We start from the raw sequence: 23,453 nt of genomic DNA, 5'->3' as shown, positions 1-23,453 counted from the left end.
CACACTCCTTCCTAAGATACCCTAGTGTTGTAGTCATGTCTAAATCATCACACTCCTTCCTAAGATACCCTAGTGTTGTAGTCATGTCTAAATCATCACACTCCTTCCTAAGATATCCTAGTGTTGTAGACATGTCTAAATCATCACACTCCTTCCTAAGATACCCCAGTGTTGTAGTCATGTCTCAATCATCACACTCCTTCCTAAGATACCCCAGTGTTGTAGTCATGTCTAAATCATCACACTCCTTCCTAAGATATCCTAGTGTTGTAGACATGTCTAAATCATCACACTCCTTCCTAAGATATCCTAGTGTTGTAGACATGTCTAAATCATCACACTCCTTCCTAAGATACCCCAGTGTTGTAGTCATGTCTAAATCATCACACTCCTTCCTAAGATACCCCAGTGTTGTAGTAATGTCTCAATCATCACACTCCTTCCTAAGATACCCCAGTGTTGTAATCATGTCTAAATCACCACACTCCTTCCTAAGATGCCCAAGTGTTGTAGTCATGTCTAAATCATCACACTCCTTCCTAAGATACCCCAATGTTGTAGTCATGTCTCAATAATCACACTCCTTCCTAAGATACCCCAGTGTTGTAGTCATGTCTCAATCATCACACTCCTTCCTAAGATACCCCAGTGTTGTAATCATGTCTAAATCATCACACTCCTTCCTAAGATACCCCAGTGTTGTAATCATGTCTAAATCACCACACTCCTTCCTAAGATGCCCAAGTGTTGTAGTCATGTCTAAATCATCACACTCCTTCCTAAGATACCCCAATGTTGTAGTCATGTCTCAATAATCACACTCCTTCCTAAGATACCCCAGTGTTGTAGTCATGTCTCAATCATCACACTCCTTCCTAAGATACCCCAGTGTTGTAGTCATGTCTCAATCATCACACTCCTTCCTAAGATACCCCAGTGTTGTAATCATGTCTAAATCATCACACTCCTTCCTAAGATACCCCAGTGTTGTAATCATGTCTAAATCACCACACTCCTTCCTAAGATACACTAGTGTTGCTGTCATGTCTTAATCACACTCTCTCCTAAACACCCAAGTGCAACACACATGTCATATTGAATAACATTCGATCATCTTGCAGACGGAGGCGTCCACGGGCGAGAGGATCCTCCTGACGAACCTCCAGCTCAACTCCTCCGGCAGGTACAAGTGCGAGGTGATAGCAGAGTGGCCGCAGTTCCTGACGGCTGACAAGAGTGCTAACATGACCGTCGTTGGTAAGATATCTCTGTGTTTACCTGTGTTCATTAGGTAAGGTACGTCAGGAAACACGACAAGCGTTTCCTGATATGGGTCTTAGATGATGACCCACATCTGGAGCTTTTGGTCCTCTGACCGAGGCCTTCCGCTGGCTTACCCCTTGAAATTTTCTGACACGTTTTGAGATTTTAAAATTGATAATGAACAAAATGTCACAATACAGAGACTGGAACAATACACAAATAACCCGCATATAAGAGAAACGTTTTTGGCAACGTTTCGGTCCGACCATTAACTAGACAAGTATCTTCACCAGGTGCCAGATCAACCAGGCTGTGATGGATATGTGGTGCAGTGGGCCTCCAGCAGCAACAGCCTGGTTGACCAGGCAAGCACCAGACGAGCCTGGCCCATGGCCGGGCTCAGAGAGTAGATAAACTCTCGAAACTCTTAAAAGGTATATATAAAAGGTAAAGGTAGTCACTAGTTAATGATCCAAGTCGGACCGAAACGTCGTCATAAAGTTTCTATCTCCGGTGTGCTGGTTATTTGTTTATAATTTGTGTTATATTGTGTATAAATAAATTATCTTTTTTTTAATAAAACTCCTTTTTTGAATTGCATTAAAACCCCGATAAGGCACTTGACACATCTCCTGTATGGGCGAAACGTCGTTATTATAGTATTCTATACGGTTGTTGTGTCTTATTGGCCATGAGTTGTACAAATTTTCGACTATGTTTCTGGCCAGACTTTTAATCTTCTTATGACCTTATTTATCTGAGGTTTATTCTCCCTGTCGTGGTTCTCTGTTCTCATATACTTCTTTCCTCTTCTGATGCTGAAGAAACACTTCCTAACGTCTCTATGTTTACTCTACTATCTTTCTTGGTGCTTATCATATCTTAATCTCAAGAAAATAATTTAAAAATTTCTCAGCACCAGAGTCAGTGGATTTCCCATAGCCATACCAAACTTCTGAAAATAAAAATATTTCTTAAAAATCGAATTTGCAGTCGACTGTGCAGTGATACTTTTCCTTAATTTTTGATACTGGGATAGTTTTCTGTATCCTCAACTATTTCCACTGATTAATATTTGATTGAACTGAATTCCAGCAGTTATTTTTCTGACTTTCTTATGAGTATTTGCAAAATGCTGTTTGACCAATTCTATTTCTTACCCATTAAGTTCATAACTGAATTCTTTACTCTTGTAAATAGTTGTTAGGTAAAAGGGCACATTTACAACTAATGTGACAGCTTTTTGTGGCAATGTTTCGCTCTCCAGGAGCTCTGTCAAGCAGATGTTTTTCTGTTATAACCTGCTTAAGTAAGAGAATGTTGGGGTCTAGTCCCTGGATCCATTATGTGCCTCTGTTATTGTTTGAATCCTGCTCATAGGATGGGTATCGGGTGACTACCACCCACTGCATGGGTCTAGGAAAATTTCTTCTGAGACTCGTCTGAAGTCATTAGACGGTCCACTCATTGGCGACCCCTCGCCTGACTTGCATTAAAAGGTTATAAATTAAATGTCGCTTGCAAGGGCAAAACGAAATTGCGGAGCATTCTTTTATTAGGCTTAGTGTAAAGGTTTATCAAATCATGCATAGGTTGCATCGGTGCTCCTGGAAAGTAATGACGGTGAAAGTAGGTGAGGTTTCTCGTGGAAGGTTGTCACCTAGGCTGGAATAAAGAGATTGTGAAAATCTCTGACTGATATTTTGGCAGTCTTTCTTGGCAGTCTTTCTGAGCCAAAACCCAATAAATATCACCTTATATTTCATATTAATCGTTACCCATGAGGTCTGATGTAAAAATCCGAAGAAATCCGAAGCAGTGTTGAGTAGCAAACTGTGTTTCCTCGGCAGATGTGCCTGAGGAGAAGCCCAGGATCACCGGCACTCAACACAAGTACCACATCGGTGACACCGCCCATCTCATCTGCTCCTCTGCGAAGTCGTTCCCGGCAGCCGACCTCACCTGGTACATCAACGAGAAGGAGGTGAGAGTGTGTGTGTATTTAAGTGTGGAAATAAGTCATTTTGTCCAGCCTTTTTGTTGTTGTTGTTTATCCTAGGTAATTTACACTATATCTCAAACAATGCAAACAACCCACGGTAAGGATGGGGTTAGAACCTATGGCGAGTGCGCTGGTCTGGAGTTTTACGGCTCACTTTCCATGGGTTCTAACTACATCTGTTCAGTTGTTAATTCACACTAAATATGATAATTGTACTTAAGTGTACCTGTGCCTAAATAAACTTATTTACTAGAGAGAGGAAGAGAGAGAAAGAAAGAAAGAGAGAGAGAGAGAGAGAGAGAGAGAGAGAGAGAGAGAGAGAGAGACTTCACAGCTGATTAGAACATGTTAATGCACCTATTTTGAACTCGTAATATAATATCTGGAAGCTTTAAACGTTCCAGACAGCTCCCTCTTTACAAACTATATATATGAATATTACCATCGTAAGTGTTGCATCCAAGCAACACCGCTGTCTCATTATCTCATACAATAATTAACATGTTACTAAGAAATCTAACCTATTAGTTCCCTTCCATAAACCTATGGCCTGTACCTGCCATTAATTTTTTAATGCCTTTTCTTTTGGACGAAGGTCAAAGGCACATCAAGAGAGTCAGCCTTTTATGTAACGACGAAATGTAATTACAAAAAGGCTTACCTTTTTTAGTGTGTTTTTTAAATGGCCATGTATCAGATGCATTTTGTGTTTTTGTGTTTTTTTAATGAATAAGTGTTTCTAAAATGAAAATGCAAAAAAAAGATGTTGATTTCAGACAGTCCCGTTGGTGGGGTAGCCCAGACGGCAGATCGTTGGACTGTCAATTTACGAACCGCAGTTCGAGCCCTTAGTCCACCTTTCTGTTTATTCATTGACAGCTGTTTATCAAAGAGCTGCCAAGTCTGGGCCAGTAGGCCTACTCTAGTGTTCCTCCTTTCTTATGTTGTTATTAAGTTTAGTAACAGGGTCATCAAGGTCGACCACACGAGGGTCATTAAGACCGTATATAACATTCAGAATACAAGTAAAAATACTTATGCACTGAGAGATACGTAGCTCTCGACTTATAAACAATGGGATATACCTCTGGTTGTACAGTGAGCGACATACACCTCTCGTTATGTATACACTGAGATACACACCTCTCAGTGTATATGATCGGAGAGATAAACATCTCTGTTTCTTCTCTTAATGCTGTTCTTACTGCTGGTGCTGCTATTCCTGCTGCTGCTATTCCTGCTGCTGCTGCTACTGTTGTTCTTCTGTTGCGCTTCTGTGGCTGCTGTTGTGTGTTGCTTTTATTTCTCCTACTGGTGCTGTTGTTGCTGCTGCTGCTGTTTACTGTTGTTTCTGCTTCTTTCGCAAGTGGTGCTGTTGCTGTTCCTGCTGCTGTTGATCTTACTTCCCCTACTGGTGCTGTTGTCACTGCTGCCGCTGATATTCTATAAGACCTGTTCCGTAATCCATCGCCAATAAATCATAGTACCTAATTGACATTTCATAAATCACTCTCCATATTTCATGATCCGTGTCACAGGTCACATTGCAAAAGCCATCCTCGCAAATTTATCTCAGAAGATCTTTCCTAGGGAAAGAGGCTGTTTAGGGTGTTCTTCAAGGCAAGGTTTGCTGGGTTTGAAGCTCATCTGCTACTCGAGGGTCATTAAGGCTGCACGTCACCTGTACACCACTAGTCAAGGTTGTTGCAATCTTTAAAATGAGGTTTACGATCAACTCTCCAGTGTGTATATGGAAATATACATCTTGACCTCAGTCAGTGTATCAGCTGTCTCTTAGCCTCGACTACAGTTCTAAATATGACTGCTCCATTGACTGACCTGCCTCCCAATATGCTGACTCTTGCAGTAGCTGACGCGTGCTGAGGCTCATGAGACTTTCTCCTGACATTGGAGTTTTGTCCGTCAGGAAACATTACAGATACCTTCTGGCTAAGTTTCCGCTGACCTATCTTTACACACACACACACACACACATACACACTCAAGTATTGCTTCAGCCATAGAGTTGTCAGGGAGTGGATCAATCTGGTAAGAGATGTGGTGGAGGCAGAATCCATACATGGACAAAGATAAAACTCATTGAGCAGGGAGACAGTGGACCTAGTAGCGACCAGCGATGGGGCTGGGCCAAGAGCTGTGACTCGACTCCTGCAACCAAGAATAGGTGAGTACACAGTCTGTCGACAATCGCCTTTGACAACTGACATCTACTACACACGCGCACACGCACACACACACACACACACACACACACACACACACACACACACACACACACACACACACACACACACACACACACACACACACGTATACAGGCGCGTGCAGATAGATAGATAGATAGATGGATAGAAAGTGAGAGAGAGAGAGAGACAGAGAGAGAGAGACAGAGATAACTATCCCATCACATTACCTTACGGTGGCCACAAGAGGACAACCAACATGGCTTTACCTCACAATTGATGGTGATTGTGAACCATTCAGCCTGACAGCACACCTGAGCAGCTCTAACACCTACAATAACACTCCAATATGGGACCTCCATCACAGGTTCCAAGACGACACGCGTAAGGGGGTCACCTACGCGAAGGTCAAGACCCAGCCGCTTCCGGTAACGATGTTATGCAAATTGTGTGTAGGGATTAGTAGCTCAGGCGATCGTGTTAGCGAATTGTCAGGGAAAGGAAGATGGGAGGTGAGGGATGATGGGAGAGGATGGAATGTTGGATGGAGAGGGATGATTGGAGAGCTGGGAGGTTGTCAGCGTTCTTCAGCAGTGCCGAAGACAGCTTCGAGGGCAGTTCGTACACCGTCTTTATTGGGGCCCAGCTCAGAACACAGCTTATGGGACACAGCTCCTGGGACAGCTCCTGGGATACAGCTCCTGGGACACAGCTCCTGTGATACAGCTCCTGGGACACAGCTCCTGCGACACAGCTCCTGGGACACAGCTCCCAGAATACAGCTCCTGAGACAAAGCCCCTGAGACACTGCTCCTGGGACACAGCTCCTGGGACACAACTCCTGGGACACAGCTCCTGGGACAAAGCTAACGAAACGTTGCCGCAACAAAATGTCACATTAGTCACATTTGTGACCTTTTACAAACTGACATATTATCTATATTTCTAGCAACATTATTAAAACAGGCCAGTAGGCCTTCAGCAGTGCTCCTCATTACTTACGTTCTCATGGGATCATAGAAGAAAAGATATCTTTGCCCCAGCAAGGCTGAAGTATCTTCGTGCCACCGGGTATTAAAGTTAATCTGCTTTCCCGTGTTCTGAAATCCATTGGGAATCAACTGCCCAGAAAATATGTATTTTTTCCACCCGAGTTAAATATTTGAGAGGATAAAGGCAAATGAGATTTCTCTTTTTTATTTTTGAGTGACGTGAAGACATCAGTGTCCATCGTTTACCCACTTTTTCCTCGGATCAAACCTAATTACCTTTCAATATACTTTGGGTTTAGCTCTTAACCATGAATAGAAAAATTAATAATACTAATAATAATAATAATAATAATAATAATAATAATAATAATAATAATAATAATAATAATAATACCTAAAATAGACATTAAAATATTATTATTATTATTATTATTATTATTATTATTATTATTATTATTATTATTATTATTATTATTATTATTATTATAATAAATTAAATTAACCTCTCAAAATGTATATACTATTTACCGTGCACATAAATACATGTATGTACATCTCTCGATGTATATACACTAGAAGATACACATCTCTCAGTGTGTATACACTGAGTTATATATATATATATATATATATATATATATATATATATATATATATATATATATATACATATACATACCTCTCGTTATATATACATAAACAAATGCTTCTCATTGTATATATCTTGAAACATATACACCGAGAGGTGTGTATAAACTGAAAAATAAACACGTCTGTGTATATACACTGAGAGATACACATATCAGTGTGTATTTACTTAAAGATGCACTTCTCAGTATATTAATGGTTTAGAAAAAAGATGAGGAGAAGTGTGAAGTTATCAGTCCCTGAGCCTAGAGTCAATGTGTTCACTTCGTCAGTCTTAAGTAATGTATAGCATATTTTTGCACTTTTATCAAGAATGATGGACTGAAGACACTGGCTCCAGGCTAAGGGACTGATTACCTCACACTCCACCTCATCTTCAATCTCTCTCCGTTTTGGACTGAAGAAGCCACTGGCTGGTGAAGCGTTTCCAAAATAAAGATTCCAAATTTTGCAAAAGTGTCTCATTTATCAAATATCCTGATAATCGATTACGCATCTTTCCCATACACAGACACACAGACACACACACAGACACACACACACACACACACACACACACACACACACACACACACACACACACACACACACACACACACACACACACACATACACACGAGGATCAGGCAGGACTACAAAGAGATCTGGACAGGCTACAAGCCTGGTCCAGCAACTGGCTCCTTGAATTTAACCCTGCCAAATGCAAAGTCATGAAGATTGGGGAAGGGCAAAGAAGACCGCAGACACAATATAGTTTAGATGGCCAAAGACTGCAAACCTCACTCAAGGAAAAAGATCTGGGGGTGAGTATAACACCGAGCATATCTCCTGAGGCGCACATCAATCAGATAACTGCTGCAGTATACGGGCGCCTGGCAAACCTACGGATAGCGTTCCGATACCTCAGTAAGGATTCGTTTAAGACTCTGTACACCATCTACGTCAGGCCCATACTGGAGTATGCAGCACCAGTTTGGAATCCACACCTAGTCAAGCACGTCAAGAAATTAGAGAAAGTGCAAAGGTTTGCAACAAGACTAGTCCCAGAGCTACGGGGATTGTCCTATGAAGAAAGGTTGAGGGAAATCGGCCTGACGACACTGGAGGCCAGGAGGGTCAGGGGAGACATTATAACGACATATAAAATACTGCGCGGAATAGACGAGGTGGACAAAGACGGGATGTTCCAGAGATGGGACACAGACACAAGAGGTCAAAATTGGAAGTTGAAGACTCAGATGAATCAAAGGGATGTTAGGAAGTATTTCTTCAGTCATAGAGTAGTCAGGCCATGGAATAGCCTAGAAAGTGATGTGGTGGGGGCAGGAACCATACATAGTTTTAAGGCGAGGTATGATAGAGCTCATGGGGCAGGGAGAGAGAGGACCTAGTAGCAATCAGCGAAGAGGCGGGGCCAGGAGCTGTGACTCGACCCCTGCAACCACAAATAGGTGAGTACAAATAGGTGAGTACACACACACACACACACACACACACACACACACACACACACACACACACACACACACACACACACACGCACACACACAGGACAGGAAGGTCAGGAAAGACATTATAACGACATATAAAATACTGCGCGGAATAGACAAGGTGGACAGAGACAGGATGTTCCAGAGATGGGACACAGAAACAAGAGGTCACAATTGGAAGTTGAAGACTCAGATGAATCAAAGGGATGTTAGGAAGTATTTCTTCAGTCATAGAGTTGTCAGGAAGTGGAATAGCCTGGCAAGTGAGGTAGTGGAGGCAGGAACCATACATAGTTTTAAGACGAGATTTAATAAAGCTCATGGAGCAGGGAGAGAGAGGACCCAGTAGCAATCAGTGAAGAGACGAGGCCAGGAGCTATGACTCAACCCCTGCAACCCACACACACACACAGAGCTAACACCAAACTAAAGCTTGTGTTTCTCCCTGCGCAGGCACCCATAGAGTACATCATCCCCATGAACAAGACCGTGTACAGCAGGAGTCTGGAGGAGGCGCACATGGGGTTGAAGTTCGTAGTGTCTCGTGAACACTTCTCCAACGGTGAGATGACGCTACGGTGCTCCGCTGAGATCCATTCACTGTATCTCAAGACACAGCAACACAGCGTCGACGGAACACTCACCTACAATGTTCCTGTTATGGAATCTAGGGACATCTCTGCCATGTCAGGTGAGAGTGACACAACCCCTGCAGGGTAGAATAAGATCAGATTTGTTCGGATTTTTTAGCCTGGAGGGTTAGCCACCCAGGATGATGACTCATTCACTGGTTAAGTGTCCTCTGGTTAATTAGATACATGTTTTCCCCTCTTTAAAAACCGTACTACTGTATCCTGACGTTGTTTAGTTGGGTTTTAATATATATATATATATATATATTATATATATATATATATATATATATATATATATATATATATATATATATATATGTGTGTGTGTGTGTGTGTGTGTGTGTGTGTGTGTGTGTGTGTGTGTGTGTGTGTGTGTGTATTATTAATTATTATTAACACTGACCGATTCCCACCAAGGCAGGGTGACCCGAAAAAGAAAAACTTTAACCATCATTCACTCCATCACTGTCTTGCCAGAAGGGTGTTTTACACTACAGTTTTTAAACTGCAACATTAACACCCCTCCTTCAGGGTGCAGGCACTGTACTTCCCATCTCCAGGACTCAAGTCCGGCCTGCCGGTTTCCCTGAACCCCTTCATAAATGTTACTTTGCTCACACTCCAACAGCACGTCAATTTTAAAAATCATTTGTCTCCATTCACTCCTATCAAACACGCTCACGCATGCCTGTTGGAAGTCCAAGCCCCTCGCACACAAAACCTCCTTATATATATATATATATATATATATATATATATATATATATATATATATATATATATATATATATATATATATATATATATATATATATATATATACTCACATTATCAAGTTCCTTGATAATGTGAGTAGTCACGAAAGCGCTTGGAATTTCTCTATTCTTTCAGAGTGGTTGTTTTGCATATATATATATATATATATATATATATATATATATATATATATATATATATATATATATATATATATATATATATATATATATATATATATATATATATATATATATATATATATATCTACGACATAGAAGGTCATTAAGGCTGTGTTAAGTGTTACTGCCACAACTTAGATATACTGTGATACATAAAATAAGGAGCAAAGTATATACACTAACAGACATTCACCTCTCGGTATATATAGACGATATATATAGACATTCACCTCTCGATGTACATACACATTTTCACCTCTCGGTATATATAACCTTACATCCTAAGATGGCTTGTTGGTTAACGGGGTTTAAAAGCTTACTACTACATGAGGCCAATAAGGTGACGACACCCTACCAATACAAGCCATATCTGGTCTTGTATTTTAAACGCTGGGAAGACATAAGAGTGTGTCACAAACAACGCCACGGAGAAGACCATGCGCGTGTCGTACAGTCCAGTGCCCTCCAGCTTATTCAATTACAGCTCGCTAATTCCTCGCTGAAAACACTAATGCTGAACAACACAATGCACTCATAACCTACAAGGTGTGACGAGACGTCAAATTCCCCGGACACGATCCTATATTAATGGAGTTTGATTGTATCGCACTGACGGCACTGCTCTGCTACCTACATCACTCACACCTCTTCCAATATATATATATATATATATATATATATATATATATATATATATATATATATATATATATATATATATATATATATATATATATATATATATATATATATGTCGTGCCGAATAGGCAGAATTTGCGATCCTGGCTTAAATAGCAACGTTCATCTTGCCATATAGGACAAGCGAAAATTTGTGTATGCAATAATTTCGCCAAAATCATTCTGAACCTAACAAAAAAATATATTTCACTGTGTTTGTTTAGTATTAAATTATTGTAAAGAAATCTAAAAATATATATATATATATATATATATATATATATATATATATATATATATATATATATATATATATATATATATATATATATATATATATATATATATATATATATATATATATATATATATATATATATATATATATATATATATATATATATATATATATATATATATGTCGTGCCGAATAGGCAGAATTTGCGATCCTGGCTTAAATAGCAACGTTCATCTTGCCATATAGGACAAGCGAAAATTTGTGTATGCAATAATTTCGCCAAAATCATTCTGAACCTAACAAAAAAATATATTTCACTGTGTTTGTTTAGTATTAAATTATTGTAAAGAAATCTAAAATATATTTAGTTGGGTTAGGCTAAAATAAATTGTTCTTGTTATAATAAGGTTAGGTAAGTTTTCTAAGATTATTTTGGTGCAAAATTAAAATTTTTCACATTAACATTAATGAAAAAAATATATCTTAAAATGTATAAGAGAAAATTTTAGAAAGGACTTAATTTTAAATGAGTTCTTGCTAATTGACCAGTTTTACATATTCGGCACGACATATATATATATATATATATATATATATATATATATATATATATATATATATATATATATATATATATATATATATATATATATATATATATATATATATATATATCTGTATATATATATATATATATATATATATATATATATATATATATATATATATATATATATATATATATATATATATATATTAAGTCAAGGGTTATTTAGTTATTTAAGAGGCGCAAACAAATATACAGTATTACAATATATCAAAGATTATGAGGCTCCTCCAGCAAGACAAGTATACAGCAAGCATTTCCCCTCTGGATGACCACGTTGCTTTTCTATGCTTTAAAGTTCAGTACCTGTTTCATAATTTTTTACGAATACTGTGGTGAGAGTCCTCTTTCTTGTTCAGCATTATATGCTCTTTAGAGTGTACAAAATTATACTGATACACAGCTTTAAGGTTATACATGACAGATGTACGAGTGGAAATGACTGGATGCGAGCTGCACCTACATGGGCCAGTAGGCCTACTGCAGTGTTCCTTTCTAGTGATTTAATAACCATTCTTCCTTTGGCAGGTGAAGGTGCGTATGGTGTTAGTCAGCATCCACTGGTGGTGCTGGTGGTGCTGGTGGTGCAAGTGATAGCCGTGGTGGTGACTAGTAATCACCGGTGACTCCATTATCACCACCTCCATCACCCCGTTCATCACACCTCTCACTCTTCGCTGGATTAACACTAGACTTCCGAACCTAGAAAACTAGAAGAGTTAGCGTTTGGACCCTGACTCTCTACGTCATTTATAAACTAGATCTCCAAGATACGTTAGTGTAAGGAACTACAATGATTCAACTTCATTATATATGCTACAGCTAGCATTGTTATTATACATTGTAGGTGTCAGACCTGGCCATTGCCTCTGGCAGGTATGTGAGAAAGATACATACGCCGTTATTAAGACATTACTGAGGATATATGTCGCCCACCGGACTGAAGGAGCCCCTGGTGGGCGAAACGTGTCCTCAAGTGTCTTTCTTACATATATTATAGGTTAGAAGTTAACATATCATCTAGTTTTCCCAAAGAAAAAATAAACATGTTGAAAGATGACACAAAAATTGCACAATAAATATATATATATATATATATATATATATATATATATATATATATATATATATATATATATATATATATATTTCTTTTTTTTTTTTTTTTTTTTTTTTTTTTGAAAAAGCCTCATGTCTACGGGAAAATGAAAGCAAAAAAGTCTCTTTCATTAATATTCCAAAATTTTCAATTGATGTTTCATTTGCATCGATTAAATTTAGTGAAGCCAAACTTAATGGTGCAAAAAATTTCTCGACTTTCCCAGCTATACCCGAGACTAAAATTTTTATTAATAGCCTTTAAGATGCGTATCTTAACTTCTTAAGACTAAGAAGAGCAAATAACCATACATTTTTGCTTGAAAAAAATTTTGGGTGGGGGGCTGGGGGGGCTGGGGGGGGCAGGAAGGGGGGGCAAGACAACCTCAAAATTTTCATTCCCCTAAAGGAAAGGTCAACCAAAGTTAGCAAATTCTTAGAAGCATTAGATTAGCTAAACTACTGCAACAATATTAATTCGTTAGCTTAGATATATTTTATAAATTGCATATTAAAACTTTATACAACATTCGGTGTTTGTCTTGACGATGCTGGAAGACATGTTATCGTCATCATTTTTGGGGGGATACTTTAAATAGTTATTATATATGTCACACCCGCACACAGGAGACGACTGGACATTTCAAGACTGGTAAACCAAATTGTCTTCAATATGTAATGGCAGACAACTCAAACATTTTGTACATATTATTTCCATTCCTGAGTTCCACTGAATGTGTTTGTTGTGTCCCACATTCCAGTTTTAAGTCTAAGGGCCATAATTAGTATCATAATTAGTATCATAATTAGTATCATAAGAGCTAGTTTGAGAATCGTTGTGTTATTATTTTCACAAGTTTGTTTTTGTAATTGGGTTTAAGTGTAGGCAATTTGCATATGAAACGTGTTATATAGAGTATGTTCCCCATTATTTCCTGACTGATAAAACATAAAATGATATCACTTTATTATGGTAGTATATGGAAGGTCTCAGTCTCATGTCAGACGAGGAAGTTAAGTTTTATCAGACTTGAAACACTGTTGTCTACATGGACTCTGCCGTCAACCTTGTCATTTTTTTTCTTGGTCTGATGGAAGACAGTCAGGAAGATGTTGAAGTTGTCTTCCCAGCAGGAGATCTCAGTCAGTGCTGATCGTGGTCCAGTCAGTGCTGGTCGTTGTCCAGTCACTGCTGGTCGTGGTCCAGTTAGTGCTGATCGTGGTCCAGTCAGTGCTGGTCGTTGTCCAGTCACTGCTGGTCGTGGTCCAGTTAGTGCTGATCGTGGTCCAGTCAGTGCTGGTCGTTGTCCAGTCATTCTTGCTTATATGGTGCTCTTTGTCTTCAAGATTTTCAATTTATAGTTTACCCAGATGTGTAGTGGACTTTACACACAGTATATTATAGCCTTTGTACAGTATATATATATATATATATATATATATATATATATATATATATATATATATATATATATATATATATATATATATATATATATATATATATATATATATATATATAGTGATATTGACGTTAACAAATGTCTTGAGTGGTTATTAATTACATTTATAAGTGAATGTAGCATGGAGCCAGAGAGAGAGGAAGTGTAGTGAAGTGTCAGCCTGTGCTAAGTGCTTCATGTCTACACTTCCCACGTAACTTGCTCATTAAGTTATTAAACATTGGTTTGTTGACTGTACTGTAACCTTGCTAGCGCTCACTAACTTTCAGATGTTTGTAATTTAAGTGAGCTGCCATTACTCGGTGTGATGTAAAAAATTGTGTTATTATATTAATGCGTTTTTTATCCATGGACACTGTTGTTATGTATTTTTTTTTTTTTTTTTTTTTTGGGATTTTATATAGAGCTTACCATCACATCAAGACCTGATTTTTGATATATTTTTTTTAGTGATTGGTTGGAAGGTCTTAGTCAGAGGAGGAAAAGTTCCAGTTAGGGAAAAGAGAATATGATTAACTTGTATGGAAATACTTGTATTCTTTCCTGACAAACAAAACACCGCCCTCGACCATCAGTGGAGCGACTCACAGTAACATTCACTCTGGGGAGAAAACTCTAGGGTCTTGATAAATTAGACACATGTGCAACACTTGGGTATCTTTATAGAGTAAACGTTTCGTCATACAGTGACTTCATCAGTCCTATGCAGAGAAGAATGGTGAAGATCAGAAGGAGTTTGAGGTAGTCAGTCCCTCAGCCTGGAGTCCATCAATCTTTTCAAGACTTATGGACTGATCACATCGACTCCAGGCTGAGGGACTGACTACCTCAAACTCCTTCTGATATTCACTCTTCTCTGTATTAGACTGATGAAGTTACTGTGTGGCGAAACGTTCCCTCAATAAAGATACCCAAGTGTTGCACATATATCTAATTTATCAACTTATCGATTCTCTGAACCATTTATCTACAACTCTAGACAATATTTCGGTCCGTTTTGGACCATTTTCAAGCCACAACTACAGTGGCTTGACAGTTTTCCACAACACAGTAACATCGTATAAAAAAAATCTAAGTTTGTTTATTTAAGAATATACTATATTAATCAATGTTTTTTTCCGGGGCATATAGACAATAACTACATAGATCCTTTATTGTGGTATCCAGTGGTAATAATAACTACTGAGTAGTGTACGCTCATCGCTCAATCTCCCCACTGAAGATGGTAACAACTGAGACGAAACAAGACACCGTGAGATGTGAATGCACCTACAGCTAAGAGTATCACTGAAACCTGCTACAGTTTCAGTAGTACAAGTGAAACTCACACTCCACCACACTCAGGAAACTAAGAAAATCTAAATATGATACCTGGAGTCAACGACCCCGCGGCCCGGTCTGAGACCAGGCTCTGATACACAAAAAAACCCACAGCTCTTCCTTTTCCTCACTCATAACTAAACCAATTTTTGCCGTGATGTTACCCTAAGATGATTATTAATAAATTTATCTCTAGACTGCTGTTTCCTTTATCCATTTGAGTGACGACAGATTCTGCTGTGGGCGAAACGTTACCCAGGAGAGTGAAAAAATCTATTTGATTTACTAACCTCTACTACCACGCCTGGATAGTACACGATAGTCGTCAGTCTATGTGGAAGACGATAGTTCTTAATAGCAGGTTGTCTCAGTGTAGACTTCCAAGATTTCTGTTACCTCTCTACTGTACTCTCATGCACTCTTACGTACTCTCATGTACTCTCAGGTACTCTCATGTACTTCCACGTGCTCTCAAGTACAACTTTCAGAACAGGTTTATAGAAGTACTACGTTTCACCCTGTGTAGAGCTTTATCAAGTCATGTTTCACTCTGTGTAGAGCTTTATCAAGTCATGTTTCACTCTGTGTAGAGCTTTATCAAGTCATGTTTCACTCTGTGTAGAGCTTTATCAAGTTACGCTTCACTCTGTGTAGAGCTTTATCAAGTTATGCTTCACTCTGTGTAGAGCTTTATCAAGTTATGCTTCACTCTGTGTAGAGCTTTATCAAGTCACCTTTCACTCTGTGTAGAGCTTTATCGAGTCATCTTTCACTCTGTGTAGAGCTTTATCAAGACATCTTTCACTCTGTGTAGAGCTTTATCAAGTCATGTTTCACTCTGTGTAGAGCTTTATCAAGTCACCTTTCACTCTGTGTAGAGCTTTATCAAGTCATGTTTCACTCTGTGTAGAGCTTTATCAAGTCACCTTTCACTCTGTGTAGAGCTTTATCAAGTCATGTTTCACTCTGTGCAGAGCTTTATCAAGTCATGTTTCACTCTGTGTAGAGCTTTATCAAGTCACCTTTCACTCTGTGTAGAGCTTTATCAAGTCATGTTTCACTCTGTGTAGAGCTTTATCAAGTCACCTTTCACTCTGTGTAGAGCTTTATCAAGTCATGTTTCACTCTGTGCAGAGCTTTATCAAGTCATGTTTCACTCTGTGTAGAGCTTTATCAAGTCACCTTTCACTCTGTGTAGAGCTTTATCAAGTCATGTTTCACTCTGTGTAGAGCTTTATCAAGTCACCTTTCACTCTGTGTAGAGCTTTATCAAGTCATGTTTCACTCTGTGTAGAGCTTTATCAAGTCATGTTTCACTCTGTGTAGAGCTTTATCAAGTCATGTTTCACTCTGGGTAGAGCTTTATCAAGTCATGTTTCACTCTGTGTAGAGCTTTATCAAGTCATGTTTCACTCTGTGTAGAGCTTTATCAAGTCATGTTTCACTCTGTGTAGAGCTTTATCAAGTCATGTTTCACTCTGTGTAGAGCTTTATCAAGTCATGTTTCACTCTGTGTAGAGCTTTATCAAGTCATGTTTCACTCTGTGTAGAGCTTTATCAAGTCACGTTTCACTCTGTGTAGAGCTTTATCAAGTCATGTTTCACTCTGTGTAGAGCTTTATCAAGTCACCTTTCACTCTGTGTAGAGCTTTATCAAGTCATGTTTCACTCTGTGCAGAGCTTTATCAAGTCATGTTTCACTCTGTGTAGAGCTTTATCAAGTCACCTTTCACTCTGTGTAGAGCTTTATCAAGTCATGTTTCACTCTGTGTAGAGCTTTATCAAGTCACCTTTCACTCTGTGTAGAGCTTTATCAAGTCATGTTTCACTCTGTGTAGAGCTTTATCAAGTCATGTTTCACTCTGTGTAGAGCTTTATCAAGTCATGTTTCACTCTGGGTAGAGCTTTATCAAGTCATGTTTCACTCTGTGTAGAGCTTTATCAAGTCATGTTTCACTCTGTGTAGAGCTTTATCAAGTCATGTTTCACTCTGTGTAGAGCTTTATCAAGTCATGTTTCACTCTGTGTAGAGCTTTATCAAGTCATGTTTCACTCTGTGTAGAGCTTTATCAAGTCATGTTTCACTCTGTGTAGAGCTTTATCAAGTCACGTTTCACTCTGTGTAGAGCTTTATCAAGTCATGTTTCACTCTGTGTAGAGCTTTATCAAGTCATGTTTCACTCTGTGTAGAGCTTTATCAAGTCATGATTTGATGAAGGCACTGTGTAGGCGAAACGTGTTATTTACTACGCCTCCGTGTTCTGACTATAAAGTTCTACATATAGCGAAACGAGACATTATAAAGCTCAACAGAGAAGCCTGCCTTTATAAAGCTCAAGACAGGGACAAACCTTGATATAACTCTACACAGAGTGAAACATAAACTGAGAAAACTTTGCACACACAGAGAAATATTACCTGATAAAGCTCAACAGAGTGAAACCTAACTTAATAAAGCTCTACACTGCATTGTATTGCATTTTTACTGATCAATAAAGATGTGTCTCATTCTTTAAGAAACACGACAGATTGATTTCGGAAAAAAAACCACCTTATATTTAATATACAGTGGACCCTCGAATTTAGTCCTGCCTTTTCTGTATGCAAAACTCTTTTTATTATTTATGAAATGTATTTTTTGTTAATATTTCCCATAGGAAATAATGTAAATCCAATTAAACCATTCCAGACACCCAAAAATATTAACAAAAATTACATTTTATAGATAATAAAAATAGTTTTGCATGCAGAAAAGGCACGACTAAATTCGAGGGTCCACTGTATATCCAAAACCTGTTTACAATCCGCCATTACAAAGAATGCAATTTCCTCGACACTCTTCTGTATGCATTACTGTGATCCTCATTTTCTCCACAAATATATCTGTGTGGGACTTTGGGTAAGGTAATAAAAGGTAAGGTACTCATCTTCACTGATGACTGCTCAAGACACCTGCAGTTTCTGTCAGGGTCTCGGCTCCCCTTAAGTACCCACTAGGGCTGGAAAGAACAGCACCTCTGATATACCTTTGATGAGTTCCAAGAGTTTTTCTACTCCTTGAGCCCGGCCATGGGCCAGGTTCGTCTGGTGCTCGCCTGTTCAACCAGGCTGTTGCTGCTGGTGGCCCACTTCCTCACACACCCATCACAGCCTGGATGATCTGGCATCTGGTGAAGATATTTTCTCATGTTTCGTAATATTTTTGTATAAGTGGAAGTGCCTGGTGGTTAAGCCCAAATACGGCCATACCAAACCCAAACACACACTCATACATAGCTAGTTTTAGCACTAGAGATAAATATTAGATAATCCACAAAGCTGCCTCCCACACTGAACCATTACTGACTTTTATCGAGGAAACGTACGAGATTTTCTGAAATGTGAAGAAAGACTCTGCCAGACGTAAGAAGATTCTGCCAGACGAAAGACTCGGCCGGACGTAAGAAGATTCTGCCAGACGAAAGACTCTGCCAGACATAAGAAGATTCTTCCAGACGAAAGACTCTGCCAGACGTAAAAAGATTCTGCCAGACGAAAGACTCTGCCAGACGTAAGAAGATTCTGCCAGACGAAAGACGCTGCCAGACGTAAAAAGATTCTGCCAGACGAAAGACTCTGCCGGACGTAAGAAGATTCTGCCAGACGAAAGACTCTGCCGGACGTAAGAAGATTCTGCCAGACGAAAGACTCTGCCGGACGTAAGAAGATTCTGCCAGACGAAAGACGCTGCCAGACGTAAAAAGATTCTGCCAGACGAAAGACTATGCCAGACGCAAGATCATTAAAATGCAGCGAAGTTAGATGGAGGAAAGAGAGGCCATGATCTCCCTAAACTTTAAATAACGCGAGAGGAAATTTTATATTTTGCTCCATATAATTCACGTGCGTACATTATTACACGCATTAAATAAATTATATTAGCAGTTACCCATCTGTCAAGGTACAGAGCGTCAAAAATTAAAAGTACATGGGAGTACACTGGAGTACACGGGAGTACACGGGAGTACACGGGAGTACATGGGGAAAACAGATATGAAAAGACTTGGAAGTCCACAGAGGCTGTCTACTCAGAAGAGCTATCTACCTTTGTCTACATTAAGGGCTCTCGTGTATTACCGTCTGAGTCAAGGATAGAAAAGTAGAAGGCTCTCTACACACACAACTCTTTATTTCCTTACACAATAAATTTTGTAACTCTTTTAAACGTATATTATTTTATTCATTCTCCTAAAACTAATAATTTGCGTTGTTCCTCTAGTAGCATTAATTTCTGTTGATAAGTTAGGTAAACAGTTTCTGTTGATAAGTTAGGTAAACAGTTTCTGTTGATAAGTTAGGTAAACAGTTTCTGTTGATAAGTTAGGTAAACAGTTTCTGTTGATAAGTTAGGTAAACAGTTTCTGTTGATAAGTTAGGTAAACAGTTTCTGTTGATAAGTTAGGTAAACAGTTTCTGTTGATAAGTTAGGTAAACAGTTTCTGTTGATAAGTTAGGTAAACAGTTTCTGTTGATAAGTTAGGTAAACAGTTTCTGTTGATAAGTTAGGTAAACAGTTTCTGTTGATAAGTTAGGTAAACAGTTTCTGTTGATAAGTTAGGTAAACAGTTTCTGTTGATAAGTTAGGTAAACAGTTTCTGTTGATAAGTTAGGTAAACAGTTTCTGTTGATAAGTTAGGTAAACAGTTTCTGTTGATAAGTTAGGTAAACAGTTTCTGTTGATAAGTTAGGTAAACAGTTTCTGTTGATAAGTTAGGTAAACAGTTTCTGTTGATAAGTTAGGTAAACAGTTTCTGTTGATAAGTTAGGTAAACAGTTTCTGTTGATAAGTTAGGTAAACAGTTTCTGTTGATAAGTTAGGTAAACAGTTTCTGTTGATAAGTTAGGTAAACAGTTTCTGTTGATAAGTTAGGTAAACAGTTTCTGTTGATAAGTTAGGTAAACAGTTTCTGTTGATAAGTTAGGTAAACAGTTTCTGTTGATAAGTTAGGTAAACAGTTTCTGTTGATAAGTTAGGTAAACAGTTTCTGTTGATAAGTTAGGTAAACAGTTTCTGTTGATAAGTTAGGTAAACAGTTTCTGTTGATAAGTTAGGTAAACAGTTTCTGTTGATAAGTTAGGTAAACAGTTTCTGTTGATAAGTTAGGTAAACAGTTTCTGTTGATAAGTTAGGTAAACAGTTTCTGTTGATAAGTTAGGTAAACAGTTTCTGTTGATAAGTTAGGTAAACAGTTTCTGTTGATAAGTTAGGTAAACAGTTTTTATTTCACTAGTCTTTTCGTCTATAATACATTATACAATATATATTTTTAATTTAACGTTCATCCCTAAACTACGTAAAACTTAAGAACATAAGAACATAAGAACGAAGGAACACTGCGGAAGGCCTACTGGCCCATGCGAGGCAGGTCCAAGTCTCCTACCGGCTTAAGCCAATGCACCCAACCTAGTCAGGTCAGGTCACATTGACTTAAGGGAGGAACACGGCAACCGACCTGGTAGCACAAGCTATCAGGTCCAACTCACATCCACTCATAAGAACATAAGAACATAAGAAAGGAGGAACACTGCAGCAGGCCTGTTGGCCCATACTAGGCAGGTCCTTTACAATTTATCCCACTAACAAACATTTGACCTACCCAATTTTCAATGCTACCCAAGAAATAAGCTCTGATGTGCAAGTCCCACTCAAATCCAACCCATCCCACTCATGTATTTATCCAACCTAAATTTGAAACTACCCAAAGTCCTAGCCTCAATAACCCAACTAGGTAGACTGTTCCACTCATCTACTACCCTATTTCCAAACCAATACTTTCCTATGTCCTTTCTAAATCTAAACTTATCTAATTTAAATCCATTACTGCGGGTTCTCTCTTGGAGAGATATCCTCAAGACCTTGTTAATATCCCCTTTATTAATACCTATCTTCCACTTATACACTTCGATCAGGTCTCCCCTCATTCTTCGTCTAACAAGTGAATGTAACTTAAGAGTCTTCAATCTTTCTTCATAAGGAAGATTTCTAATGCTATGTATTAATTTAGTCATCCTACGCTGAATGTTTTCTAACGAATTTATGTCCATTCTGTAATATGGAGACCAGAATTGAGCTGCATAATCTAGGTGAGGCCTTACTAATGATGTATAAAGTTGCAGTATGACCTCTGGACTTCTGTTGCTTACACTTCTTGATATAAATCCCAGTAATCTATTTGCCTTATTACGTACGCTTAGGCATTGCTGTCTTGGTTTAAGGTTGCTGCTTACCATAACCCCCAAGTCCTTTTCGCAATCTATATGGTTAAGTTCTACATTATTTAACTTATAAGTGCTAGGGTTATGGACACTCCCGAGCTTCAGAACCTTGCATTTATCTACATTGAACTGCATCTGCCACTTTTCTGACCAAGAGTAGAGTTTGTCTAAATCCTCCTGAAGTTCCCTAACATCTACGTTTGAATCAATTATCCTACCTATCTTCGTGTCATCGGCGAATTTGCTCATATCACTAGTAATTCCTTCATCAAGATCATTGATATATATTATAAACAACAACGGGCCCAAGACTGATCCCTGTGGAACGCCACTTGTTACTGATCCCCACTCGGATTTAACCCCATTTATGGACACTCTTTGCTTCCTGTCTGTGAGCCATGATTCGATCCACGAGAGCACCCTTTCCCCAATGCCATGAGCTGCTACTTTCTTCAACAGTCTTTGGTGCGGAACTCTATCAAATGCCTTACTAAAATCTAAGTAAATAATATCAAATTCTTTATCGTGGTCAACAGCCTCAAAAGCTTTACTGAAGAAAGTTAATAAATTAGTTAGACAAGACCGGCCTCTTGTGAATCCATGCTGAGTATCATTAATCAAGCTATGCTTATCGAGATGGCTTCTTATAATCTCAGCTATAATTGACTCTAGTAATTTGCCTACAATTGAGGTCAGGCTTATTGGGCGGTAATTTGACGGTAACGACTTGTCCCCTGTTTTAAAAATAGGAATTACATTAGCCATCTTCCACATATCAGACACTGCACCTGTTTGAAGAGATAAATTAAAAATATTAGTTAATGGTTCACAGACTTCCATTTTGCATTCCTTTAGAACCCTTGAAAAAACCTCATCAGGACCCGGTGACTTATTTTGCTTCAGTCGGTCTATCTGCTTCACAACCATTTCACTAGTGACTGTGATGTTACATAATTTATCTTCTTCTGATCCACTATAAAAATTAATTACCGGAATATTATTAGTGTCTTCCTGTGTAAAAACCGAGAGAAAATAATTATTTAAAATCGAGCACATTTCATTCTCTTTGTCAGTAAGATGCCCATAGTTATTTTTAAGGGGACCTATCTTATCTCTGACTTTTGTTCTATAGACCTGGAAAAAACTTTTTGGGTTAGTTTTAGAATCCCTAGCAACTTTAATTTCATAGTCCCTTTTAGCTTTTCTTATCCCCTTTTTAATGTCCCTCTTAATGTCAATATACTGATTCATAAGATGACCCTCGCCTCTTTTGATACGCCTATAAATTCCTTTCTTATGCCCTAGTAGATATTTCAGCCTATTATTCATCCATTTCGGGTCATTTCTATTTGATCTGATTTCCTTATAAGGGATAAACGTTCTTTGAGCAGCATGTATTGTGTTCAGAAAACTGTCATATTGATAGCTCTCCTCGTTACCCCAGTCAACAGATGATAAGTGTTCTCTAAGCCCATCGTAATCTGCTAAGCGAAAATCTGGGACTGTTACTGAGTTATCCCTACTATCATACTTCCATTCAATTCTACATGTAATTGATTTGTGGTCGCTAGCACCCAGTTCCTCTGAAACTTCTAAATTATTAACAAGGGATTCATTGTTTG

General features: G+C 38.4%; 1 protein-coding gene across 1 annotated transcript in view; it reads left to right on the top strand.

Annotated features, from left to right (window-relative positions):
- LOC128701193 (uncharacterized) overlaps window positions 1-12,762 on the top strand; it is a 68,951-nt gene extending 56,189 nt beyond the window's left edge. The window contains exons 2-5 of the mRNA XM_053794790.2: window positions 1,122-1,257; window positions 3,114-3,247; window positions 9,053-9,290; window positions 12,224-12,762. Coding sequence (XP_053650765.2) covers window positions 1,122-1,257; window positions 3,114-3,247; window positions 9,053-9,290; window positions 12,224-12,321 — 606 coding nt within the window. The 3' untranslated portion in view covers window positions 12,322-12,762. The remainder of the gene's footprint in view (window positions 1-1,121; window positions 1,258-3,113; window positions 3,248-9,052; window positions 9,291-12,223) is intronic.
- Window positions 12,763-23,453: the final 10,691 nt, after the last annotated feature.

This window comes from Cherax quadricarinatus, chromosome 73 (assembly GCF_038502225.1).
Source record: "Cherax quadricarinatus isolate ZL_2023a chromosome 73, ASM3850222v1, whole genome shotgun sequence".
NCBI classification, from domain to species: Eukaryota; Metazoa; Arthropoda; class Malacostraca; order Decapoda; family Parastacidae; genus Cherax; species Cherax quadricarinatus.
The sequence above is the reverse complement of the archived record's forward strand: the minus strand, read 5'-3'. Positions and strand labels throughout refer to the sequence as shown.